Below are 13,320 nucleotides of genomic sequence, written 5' to 3' on the forward strand. Positions count from 1 at the left end.
TGGGATTGCTGGGTCGTATGGTAGTTCTGTTTTCAGTTGACCATTCTTTATATTGGTATTTTGCAGTGAGGCCCACAGTAATTGAAACTGATGTTTACGTAAACAGCATTGGACCAGTTGATCCCATAAATATGGTAAGTAATGAATATTAAAAATAGTTATCTGGCATAGAGTTCTGGAGTATATATATACCACAATAATAGAAAGAATATGTGAATAATTTCTGATAACTAATTCTGAATGAGTTCAGGGCAACAGATGCAATTAGTGATTCGTTGGTTGTGCATAGGCTGACTCCAAGGTATAGAGATGATTTTGCAGATGGTAGAGTCATTTTTTGAGATAGGGAATATAGCCATATGTGCCCTCAGATGCTGAAGGCACATTCAGGAGGAACCGTCCAGTAATGATTTGGATTTTAATTTCCAGGAAGAAGTTATGACTGGAAATAGATGTAAATTGGGGAGGGAAGAGTGCAAGCAGTATAAAATATAGCTTAAAGCCTCAATAAATGATCCAAGGAAGATGCAGATTAAGAGGAACACAGATCTGAGAATCAGATGGTATTTATAATGAGATCAATGCATGTAAAATACAGGTGGAAGAAAGAGAAATGCAGAAAAGGGACATACTCAGAAAAGTCAGAGGGTAGGAGAAGAACCAGGGAGAAGATGATATTGTATAATCTGAGGAAGAAAAGAGAATGGAAAAGAAGGAACTAATAATCAGTTGTCAACATACATGAGAATCCAGTGATAAATGGAATAAATTGGGCCCACTGGTGTTGGTTATATGGTACTGGTTATCTCTGTTAGGTGAAATTCAGTGGAAAAGTGAAAGAAAGAAAATAACAGCTGAATCATACGTCTCTCCTCCATCCTCAAAATTGGTTTCCTATCCAACTTCTTGTCACAGAGCTAGAAATATGGGTTCTGCAGTGATAGACATGCAATCATGTGTGGATTTCAAGGTGATGGTGAGTAAGTGGGAATGCAGGTTAATTTTATGAACTACTATTTTGAGAAACTTGACTTAGAAGAGAATGAGGTAAGAGTTTGGTGGTAGAGAAGGAAGAGAGTAAAAGAGAAATATGAGCAAGAGAGAATATGAGAAAATGTCAAGGAAAGGTCATTTAGGATGGAAAATGGAAAAGTCTGTAACTATGCTTATACACAGAATAAATAGTTTTCATTACCATTTGAAAGACATAATTAATAACTCCAATATAACCCACAGACATTATTTAAAATAGGTTGAAAATGTGCTGTTCCAAACCCTAATGATCCCATTTCTGTGAGTCAAACTACTTGGTCCCATTCAATGAGCTCAATCATGTTTTATGTTCATCTCCTCTGATTTGGTCACCTGTGTTACTCTCTCAGGCTGCCGTAACAAAGTGCCAGAGACTGCTTGCTGAAACAACAGACATTTCAGACATTTATGTCTCCAGTTCTTAAGGACAGAAGTCCAAATCAAGGTGTCAGCAACTTTGCTTTCTTCTCAGGCCTTTCTCCTTGGTTTGCAGATGGCCACCTTCTCACTGTGTCATTACATGGGCTTTCTTCAGTGCATGTGTTTCCCTGGTGCTCTTTGTGTATCCAAATTTTCCCTTCTATAAAGACAGCAGTCAGATTGGATTTGGGTCCACCCTAAAGACCTCATTTTAACTTAATCATCTATTTAAAGGCCCTATCTTCAAATATAGTCACATTCTGAGGTACTGGGGGTTAGGGCTTCAACATATGAATTTTGGGAGGACAGCATTTAGCCCATAACACCATGCAAAGATAATTCTCTAACCCTTTGATGATTTTTCTCCCTAACTTCATTTATTCATTATCACAATAAATTGTCTCTTTATTACTGATCTTAACCACTTTATGCCTGAATAACCATCATTATATACTTGTCTGTGTCTGCTTATTCTTACAGTATTACAGCCGTGCTCAGTTTTTCTCATACTCAATATGATGTTCACATGATTGTCATTAACTTTCACAGCTGCCTATATTGATTACCGTACTGACAGCATTTTGGTCACACCATAATGGACATCTGTGTTGCCTTAGTGCAAATAAATACGAACTGGCTTGGGATAAGTTGAATTTGAGAGTCTGAAAATAGGAGCCAACTGTCAGGAGAAAGGGCTGGAGCAACTATTTTCCAGGGATTAGCTAAACCTCCGAGGAATTGGAAAAGCAGTGTTAAAGTAAAGAGAGAAGGAAAAAGGAACAAATATCAGACCTTGAGGAACATATATTGGGTTGGCCAAAATGTTCGTTCATTTTTTCCTGTAAGATGGCTCTGGGAGCTCTTAGTTGTCTTTAATTTGAAACAATTTTGTTAGATTGTATTGTGACAGCTATCATATCGGCATGCATTAAAAAAAAAAACTTACCAAATTGATGAATTTTTGTGTAGCCATTTTAATACTGAAGGTGGAAGAAAAAAAGCAACATTTTTGGCATATTACACTTTATTATTTCAAGAAAGGTAAAAATGCAACTGAAATGCAAAAAAAAGATTTGTGCAGTGTATGGAAAAGGTGCTGTGACTGAACAAACCTGTCAAAAGTGGTTTGTGAAGTTTCGTGCTGGAGATTTCTCTCTGGACAATGCCCCACGGTAGGGTAGACCAGTTGAAGTTGATAGGGATCAAATCAAGACATTCACTGAGAACAATCAACATTATACCACGTGAGAGAATAGCCGACATACTCAAAATATCCAAATCAAGCATTGGAAATCATTTGCACCAGCCTGGTTATGTTAATCACTTTGATATTTGGGTTCCACATAAGTTAAGTGAAAAAAACCTTCTTGACCGTATTTCTGCGTGTGATTCTCTACAGAAACGTAATGAAAACATTCCGTTTTTAAAACAAATTGTTGCGGGCGATGAAAAGTGGATACTGTACAATAATGTGGAACAGAAGAGATGGTGGGGCAAGTGAAATGAACCACCACCAACCACACCAAAGGCCGGTCTTCATCCAAAGAAGGTGATGTTGTGTACATGGTGGGATTGGAAGGGAGACCTCTGTTATGAACTCCTTCTGGAAAACCAAACAATTAATTCCAACAAGTACTGCTCCCAATTAGATCAACTAAAAGCAGCACTTGACGAAAAGCATCCAGAATTAGTCAATGGAAAATGCATAATCTTCCATCTGGATAACACAAGACCACATGTTTCTTTGATGACCAGGCAAAAACTGTTACAGCTTGGCTGGGAAGTTCTGATTCTTCTGCCATATTCACCAGAGACTGTACCTTCAGATTTGCATTTATTTCGGTCTTTACAAAATTCTGGAAAAAATTTCAATTCCCTGGAAGACTGTAAAAGGCACCTGGAACAGTTCTTTGCTCAAAAAGATTAAAAGTTTTGGGAAAACGGAATTATAAAGTTGCCTGAAAAATGGCAGAAGGTAGTGGAACAAAAGGGCGAATACATTGTTCAATAAAGTTCTTGGTGAAAATGAAAAATGTGCCTTTTATTTTGACTTAAAAAACCAAAGGCACTTTTTGGCCAACCCAATATATTTAAGGACCTGAAAGATGAAATTGAGGTAGTAAATTAAACAGCATAGTTGGCAAGAAAATGAAGATAAAGCAAGGGAAGAGAAAGTTTCAAAGAGTGTTTTAGTATTACTTCTACCCCAAACAAATTTGTATACAACCTCTTGGTTTTTGTAAAGATAAAGCATTCTATATACCTGTGTGTATTGATTTAACATTATGCAAATATAAGATTTCATAAAGTAATGCCTTACTAAAATGTTAATTTTCTCTTTAAAAAAATCATAAAATATTCAGTCTCTAATTAACCAATACTTAGATAAGCCCATTTGGGCATGTGGAAGTCTAAATTTTCCTGCATTGCATATGTTTTATTTGGGGCTTTTGTTTTCAATTTGAATGAATTCATTAAAGAAAAATGTGGTCATTAAAGAAGAAGTAGAATTCAAGACTGAATTAGTATTCCAGAAATATTTTGACAAGAATGGCTATCAAGAGGCTTCTATGATAATCTTCGTATATAAAAGTTTCATGGTATTAAATATTTAGTTTTCCCAGTGGGGCAAATTAGACACTTGTAACCTTGGACAGTGATAGTTTTTTAAAAAAGCTAATTAAGTGAAATTACTATTAAAATTGGTGATACTAAAGCACGTATAAGAAAAAAAAACTGTGGAATATTTGATAGTGTTTATTAAAAGAGAAGCATTGTCATACTAGGGATTAAGGAACAGTTTACATAGAAGACTATTTTAACTAAACAATGCAGGAAAATTAGAATTCAGTTATTATAAAATGAACAAAATTGCTTTGACTGTGAGTGTAATAAAGCAAGCAGACCTGAGTGTAATTAAGCAAGCAAGTGTTTTTTCCCTCTTTACACATACAACTTAAGTTACTGATAAGGAACAAAATTAATACATAGGTTTAATGTTTTTATTTTTTCAAATGAGGCAAAATTTTGGTGCAAAATGGTTGTTTCATTTTAAGCTTGGCTACATAAAATAGTATCTGTAGATTACTGATAAGGCCTAAAGCAATATCATTCTACAATAGGATATGTCTTTATTTTCTTTTCTTTTTAAATCCAGGGTTAGATTAATGGCTTCAATCCTGGTGCCACTATCAAAAAATAGATATTTAATAATTGCATGTTGAAAGAATGAATAAATCAATAAATAGATCGTTCCTATAATTTCTATTTTGAGAATGTAAGTGCAAAGTGAATAACAGATGCACTAATGAAGATTGAAAAATTAACTTGGAAAGAGGCTGTTCAACTATGCATCTCTAATTAAAACTATCTAATTGTAAACAGAACAGAAATATACAATCAAAACTGAAGGCAAAAAATGTTAATAGAGGTTATTAGACTGGAATTAAAGTATTTAACCTCTTAATTTTTCAGGTTTTGAGAAGATTATGTATTTTCACTCTTTCAAGTAAATGTGTCAGGATAATTAAACAATTGCACTTATCCTCTGGTAGCAAATACAACGTTCAAGGGTTATAGCGATTCTCTGAATCAAGTCAAAATCAATGAAAGCTCCAGGGAATCCAAGATGATATTATAGGTATATAACACAAGGGGAGTAAGTAGAAAACAATTATAATTGAAAATTCCAGGTATAATTTGGACATGGGTTTATTCATAGGAACTGGTACACCATTATATAGTCCAATATTTAAGAGATTATCAATATACGCATTTTGAAAGTGTCAGACCAGAGAGATAAACAGCTATAAAAAACTGTTCAAGAACAAGATCTCATTTCATGTCTGTAGAACTTAAGTTTATATCATCCTAACTGCCAGGGTCAGAGGTCACATGGTCTTAGAATATGCTTCCGAAGCTGAATAGATTCTTCCAGCGTGAAATTGCGATTGGTTTTGGTAATGGAGACAGGGATGAAGAGTGAAAACACAAATTATGAGGAAGGCAACTTATAAAGGAGCCAGGGCACAAGCTGGGCTAGACTCCAAAGTAACTACCTGCTGGAGATGACAATGCTGGGGAGAGCAGTACACAAATAGGATTAAATTAATTTAGCAAAAGACAAGTTGTTTTCTTTCTGTCCAGTATAGAAATATTTAACAATAATGCCCCTTTTCAGACTCCTTTTACAAGAAAAGGAAAATCCAACTGCTCCCTATAAAAGAAAAAATATTCTTTAAAAGCGTAGATGGAACTACGAAAGTTAAAAACATTAATCATTATTGTATGGAAATACAGTACAGGATATAAGAGATTTTCCCAGAAACCAAATTTTGTTCTATCATTCAAATGGAATGGCCAAGCATCAAATGTGTGTATAGGGGGTGAGGTATAGTTAAATAATCTATTTGAGAATGGTGAGAACTGAAGTTTAATATTTTTTATTTTCCCTTATTTTATCAGACTTGTTTTTGACAATAAACTCCCTAGACATATAACTTGGGTTTAAACATTCTAGATATATTGAGAAAGCTGGTGCTCAGAGAGAATATTTTTCTCCATGAATTTCTTGCAAGGAGCACATTTCTTCAGCATGGTTCATACAATAGGTGCTAATGTTCATAGGTTCATCTTTCCATCTCTCTTTGTCTCTGTCTCTGCCTTTCTCTCTCTCTCTCTCTTCCCTCTCATTCCTCTCCTTCCTTTTCTCTCTTTTTTATTCCTACTGCTTCCAGATTTAAGGAAATAAAGCCTCAAGCATAGCTTCTATATATCAAATTAACCGTGTTTTTTCCTCTTACTATATTAACAGGAAATGGTCACTCCTTGCCAGCTATATTATTTTTAGGAATTATGAAACAGCAAACACATTAAGTTTATTTGTTTGGTTTGTACAATATTTTAAAGTTTGTTGCCATAGTTTTAATTTCTTTTCTTTTGCATATTATGTTAAGATTTATTGTTTTCATTAAATACTCTAAAATCTATTTCTTTTCACAGGCTTTATTTTAAAATAATATAGAATTTAGGTAAGTTTTGATTCAACACTAGCAGAGGTAAAATTAAAAATTATAAATAAATATTATTTTCAACTCTGTACTTCTTTGATCCAGAATGCTCACTTGCCCCATGAATAGGAAGTTAAAGCTCTTAGAATAAAGAAATTAAAATAACCTCTGAACCTCCAAAAATTATTAAAATAATTTTACTATTTCTTGAGTTAAAAAAAACACATTTAAATTTTTATTTTATGGTCTTATTTGTCTTTTATTTATGTAAGACTTGTATTGTGAAAGTTGGTACATTGGCTACTAAGTTAGAATATATATGGCCTCTTTCCTTTGGAGAAGTATAAAACCTAGTGGGGAAGATGTCTAAAAAATAACAAATTAGATTGATACAGAAGAGGAAGGGCCAGGAAAGTTCTGTGTATGAACCCATACATATTTTAAGTTGCAAATGGTGACCCTATGCTATTTTATTTCTAAAAATCTTTCATTAAAATAGGATTTTTTTCCTTATTATAAAAGAAATACATGACCAATATTGGAAAATTAGAAATTCCATTTAGGCAAAAGAAAAAATTAATATTCTAGATTATGATTATCCAGTGGTCACCATTGTTAACTACCATTTTAATAACTTCATGTACATAGTTTTCCCAAATGTTATACTATTAATATTATACATATTTTTATAACATTGTGTCTTTCTACTTATTATATCATGACTGTTATTCCACTTAACTACTTTTTAAAAATATCATTAAATGTTGCATGGTATTAGGGGATGTATTTGTACCATAATCTATCTAGTAATACATTATCTAACATCTTGGTCAGATTTTGGAGGTGTCTATATTGAATTCTTTTTTAATGATCTGCCTCCTAGGTTAGTTACAATTTTGAGTCCTTCATGAATTAGTAGATAGAGAATGTTGTAGAATGGGACTGTACTTCTTGGTTGTTCTGCCCTCAGGCTAGGATTAGGGGGAAAGTTCTGCCAGAATAAGGACCTAATCATACATGTGATTAAAAGGTAGGTAGCCTTGCTTCCTGCCTAGCTGATTCAAGGCACTATTTCATTTGTCAAATGTTATAGATGATAATAAATATATCTTATGAGTATACATTTTTCACTTCTTTGTTTAAAATCAAATTATATGAGTTACATGGTACCTACCAAGGGTTTTCAATGATAAACTCAAAGTTATTAGGCAACCGCTTTGATTGCTTCACTTCTTAATAGAAAATTTATTTACAAGAGGAGAATGACAAACGTTAATACGTTGCTAATAATACTCTTTTTAAAAAAAAGAAAAACAATGAATATCTAAGAAAAAGCAATTTAGCACATATGGTGATAATTAACATGGCCTAAGATAACTTCAGAGGGATAATATTTCACCATTTTTGAAGATTACATTTAAAATTCTGTTGAGGTACATTTATCAGTTGAAAAAGTTTTCTTAAATACACACACACATAAACACATGTTCTCAAACAGTGTTTATATATAGAAATTTTATTTAAAGAGATGACAGGTTATACTGTACAGTTTGAGGAAGTCTGTACAAAACTCATCTATGGATTTCTCTCTCTCTCTAACTCTCTTTATTTCTTTTACTTTTACCTTTTCTTTTGGTCAGGAAACCTAGTTATTGGATAGAAATGCCTTGAGGAAGTGATAGAATTTTAAGTCGAAATTTTCCAAACTTTTAGAAACCCAAACGGCATTTAAGAAAAATGCAATTTTTCAGTATTGCTTTATGAGATTCTGATTCAGTAATCTGGGATGGGGACCTAGAATCAGAATTTTGAAAAATGCTCTTTGGGGACTTCTGGTCAACCAGTTTTGGCAGCCACTGGCTTGAGCCATTTTCAACTATAAATTTAGCAGGAATTAGGTGGGATTAAATTAAAATAACAAAGATGCCTATAGATCAGAAGTATTTTTATGAGAATGGGTCACTGGACAACACCATGTCCACTGTAGCCTTTATTCTTGTTTATGGAACAAGATCACCAAACCTTAGAGATGGGAAAGATCAGAATGATAATTTCGCATAGTGCCCTGATTTTTCCAGTGAGAGAGAGTAAAGGACATAGTCAGCACCCTACTCTAAGAAGTCACATAACTGGGACTCTGACATGATTTCCTGACTCCACCCAACCAGTAATTCTTTAGATTACATCATAATGTCTCACTACACACACTAACTACAACACACTTTGGATGTATTAGTATTAGTCATTGTTTATCTGAAAAGTATTTACAATTATGTACATAATTAAAGACAACGCCCTACCTCCTACTCAGTTGTGTTATTTTTATATTTGTTTCAGCCCAAAGTCTTTAAATAATGTACTAAAGTTTTAGGTTTTAGATTGGCAGTGAATTTGAACTCACATCAGTTACCCTGCAGTTTAACTAAAATCTGAAATAGAGAAAACTTCTTAAATGTCTCCACTTTTAACATCTTGCTATAATGGAAATCAAGACAAATCTCTATAATGGAAATTGTGCAAATCCTGCCACAGGCTTTGGCTTATCTGAGTAGAGCACTCAGCTTTGTGATATGCACAACTTGATCTAAACTACTGAAGTAAACGTCGGAAGCCAGCACTTCCAATAATAGTGTGAAAAATGCCATCCTAGTAGCATACTGATATGTCAGAAAATCCTCTGATTCTATTTTTGTGTTAGGATTTGAACTTGTAACAAAGAGTGGATCACAAAATTAACTTACATTTTAGAGATAAAGATCTCTCTTTAATGTTAGTATTCAGCTGTGTGTGAAAGTCAGTTCAGGTAAATACAACTTCTGTCATGAAGTCTTTCTTAATTTTCCATAGCTGAAAATGATCTCTATTGTTTCTATTTCTGTTTAACTCTATCCCCCCTAAGCATTATTAATTTCCAATTTTATTGTTTATATATTCATAACAAGAAGTCTTCATGTTCATCTTTGTAAACTAAGAACAATACAGAAGTAACTTGGACACTGAAAAATATTTGTTAAAAAGTTAAGTGATGAATGCACATGGTGTTATGTACCTTTGGAAATCTAAATTTAGAGACATAAAAATAGAACCCAAAGGGCTGATAACTGAACTCAGGATTTATATCTGCTTTTGTAATATCTCTCAAGGTACTGATGATTGATTTCAATGATTTAAGTACCTGACATAATCTCCTTCCTTATTTCTTTTTCATTTGAAAAAATAGAATAACACCAAGTTATTTTACTTATCTTGTGATAGTTTCAAGAAGTTGGTGCTTTTACAATAATTGAGCAAAGTGGGGCAGAATCCTATGAACTTTTATCACTAAACCTATTTGTGCTGGGGATTAACTACACTTGTACCTTTTCTCTACATGTTTATAGCCTTAGTATCTGGTTTACTGCTAACCACTGGCCCATCATATTTTGGCCGTGTGAATAGATACTTTAGGGAGAGATTAATGCCAAGGTGCTAAGATCAGATCAGGATCAACCCAACTTCATGATGTAATTATGCACCTAAATTAATTATTTAGGTCTGTATTTTGAGTGATGCTAATTCCATTACTAAAAAAAAAAGTATTGAATTAACCAGTGCTTTTAAATGTTAGACACAGCACATAATTGCAAATCTAACAGTGAAGTAGAAGAATGCACTACATGAACTTTCATCAGTTATGGTTTGACTGATTAAGTTAGAAATCAAGATGGCTCACTTCTTCACCTTTATTCACTAATGCTATTTTCTGGGCTAACTTGCAAGGAGGCAAAGTTTCATAATGTACTTTGGATCTCAAATGTTAAATGCACTGTTCCTCATCTCAAAATGTTTATCCTAGAAGCTATTCTTCAACAAGCTACTTGTTCTCAGTGAATGGAAGTTCCTTTTCATGTTTCTTTTGCTTATTTATTATGCAGGTAATTATAACCTCTAAGTAGGAACATGAAGTACAAGAACACAGTTTGATTATTTTCTCGAAATTACACTAATACAAATGAGCAAACAAAATTGGATTTTTCACTTATGTATAAAATGGCACAGATTTTAATAACTTTTCATCTCAATGAGGCATTTATTAAGGATTAGTAATTTTAAAAAGCTTGGAAGTATTAGCCTTTGCAAAAAGTTTAGGAATGGTGGATAATCAAGACAGGCTCTGTATCTTTCTCTTCTTGAACATAGATTGAGGGACTTGTGAGCAGAAAAAACTTCACACTTTCCCAAAAATCTCTGCTTGGAAGAATTTGGCCTTTGGAAGTTATAACTCTTCTAACAATCATTAGCACATTTATAAACAGGTGTGCTAAAGAAGATCCTGCCAGCTGCTAAGCAGGATTCACAGATGCTTGCTATATTCCAGCCTTATATAAGTTACTTCTCAAGTGCAATCTTTAATGCCTTGTTAGTCAGGAACATCGAAGCCAAGTATGCCTACTAAGTAGCTTGACGTTTCCTCTACCAACCAATGTTGGATCTTTGCCAAGCCATAAACCTGGTGGGTATGTTAGCTTCTTCCTTTATCTTAAGCAGTTTCTGCTGTTCAATCCCATACAAAAGCACAGTGTAATTCTGGTATAGAATGTTGTTTAAATGGTAACCAAGACTATGTGAAGAGGGGGTCATGATGCAATATTTTTGTGTACAGGGACCTCATGTATTTACATCTATGCAAAACAATGAATGACACACTGTAGATGTTAAATATATGAATGATCACTAATTACATTATTATATGGGACAAATTAACCATAATAATTTATCTATGCATATTAGTCACTTTATAAAACATACATTTCATACTCAATTACATAATGTCTAGGCCTGTGTTGGATTTTAAATAATTATTAATATGTATGTGGCTTTCCCAAATTGCAATAGTGTTCATACGAAATAGATAAAATAATGGTGTTTAAAGGTATACATTTATAAGGAGTATTAACTAATGCATAGAAATCTAATGTACAGTATAATGAATATAGACAATAATATCATACTATAATTAGATACTGTGCTAAATATCACTATAACGGTAATCATATAACAATATATAAATGTACTAAAGTAACCTTAAACTTACACAAAGTTACATGTCAAATTTATTCAATTAATAAAAACCACCAAGCTGGGAAAACTGGACAGGTGCATGTAAAAGTATGAGATTAGATCACTCCCTAACACCATACACAAAAATAAGCTCAAAATGGATTAAAGACCTAAATGTAAGGCCAGAAACTATCAAACTCTTAGAGGAAAACATAGGCAGAACACTCTATGACATAAATCACAGCAAGATCCTTTTTGACCCATCTCCTAGAGAAATGGAAATAAAAACAAAAATAAACAAATGGGACCTAATGAAACTTAAATGCTTTTGCACAGCAAAGGAAACCATAAACAAGACCAAAAGACAACCCTCAGAATGGGAGAAAATATTTGCAAATGAAGCAACTGACAAAGGATTAATCTCCAAAATTTACAAGCAGCTCATGCAGCTCAATAACAAAAAAACAAACAACCCAATCCAAAAATGGGCAGAAGACTTAAATAGACATTTCTCCAAAGAAGATATACCGACTGCCAACAAACACATGAAAGAATGCTCAACATCATTAATCATTAGAGAAATGCAAATCAAAACTACAATGAGATATCATCTCATACCAGTCAGAATGGCCATCATCAAAAAATCTAGAAACAATAAATGCTGGAGAGGGTGTGGAGAAAAGGGAACACTCTTGCACTGCTGATGGGAATGTGAATTGGTACAGCCACTATGGAGAATAGTATGAAGGTTCCTTAAAAAACTACAAATAGAACTACCATATGACCCAGCAATCCCACTACTGGGCATATACCCTGAGAAAACCATAATTCAAAAAGAGTCATGTACCAAAATGTTCATTGCAGCTCTATTTACAAAAGCCAGGAGATGGAAACAACCTAAGTGTCCATCATCGGATGAATGGATAAAGAAGATGTGGCACATATATACAACGGAATATTAGCCATAAAAAGAAACGAAATTGAGCTATTTGTAATGAGGTCGATAGACCTAGAGTCTGTCATACAGAGTGAAGTAAGTCAGAAAGAGAAAGACAAATACTGTATGCTAACACATATATATGGAATTTAAGAAAAAAAAAAATGTCATGAAGAACCGAGGGGTAAGACAGGAATAAACACACAGACCTACTAGAGAAGGGACTTGAGGATATGGGGAGGGGGAAGGGTAAGCTGTGACAAACTGAGAGAGTGGCATGGACATATATACACTACCAAACGTAAAATAGATAGCTAGTGAGAAGCAGCCGCATAGCACAGGGAGATCAGCTCGGTGCTGTGTGACCACCTAGAGGGGTGGGATAGGGAGGGTGGGAGGGAGGGAGACGCAAGAGGGAAGAGATATGGGAACATATGTATATGTATAACTGATTCACTTTGTTTTAAAGCAGAAACTAACACAACATTGTAAAGCAATTATACTCCAATAAAGATGTAAAAAAAAAAAAAAAGAGTTCGCCTGCAAATGCATGGGACACGGGTTTGCTCCCTGGTCCAGGAAGATCCCATGTGCCAAGGAGCAACTAAGCCAGTGGGCCACAACTACTGAGCCTGCGTGCCACAACTACTGAAGCCGGTGCGCCTTGAGCCCATGTGCCGTTTATTTTTTGGAGAATAAAACCACTTCTGAGTGATGAAAATTTTAAAAATAAATAAATAAATTGAATTAAGATCTTACAGGAAACATTAAAATTTTATTTGTTAAAAACTGTATGTGCATAAACTTAGTGGACTAAGTTTATGAAATTTATATATTTCATCTTTGTGGCAATTCATAATGTGAAAATAGGGCTTTTCCACT

At 33.9% G+C, this 13,320-nt stretch overlaps 1 protein-coding gene across 2 annotated transcripts in view; it reads left to right on the top strand.

The window, feature by feature from the left end:
* Nucleotides 1–13,320, top strand: part of GABRG1 (gamma-aminobutyric acid type A receptor subunit gamma1) — a gene marked incomplete at both ends in the record, with an annotated part of 62,860 nt that overhangs the window by 30,594 nt on the left and 18,946 nt on the right. For both annotated transcript variants that reach the window (XM_082653818.1, XM_082653819.1), the window contains one exon: nucleotides 67–134. In XM_082653818.1, the coding sequence (XP_082509944.1) occupies nucleotides 67–134 (68 nt within the window). The remainder of the gene's footprint in view (nucleotides 1–66; nucleotides 135–13,320) is intronic.

This window comes from Grampus griseus (genome assembly GCF_964374135.1).
Source record: "Grampus griseus genome assembly, chromosome: 4".
Taxonomy (NCBI): domain Eukaryota; kingdom Metazoa; phylum Chordata; class Mammalia; order Artiodactyla; family Delphinidae; genus Grampus; species Grampus griseus.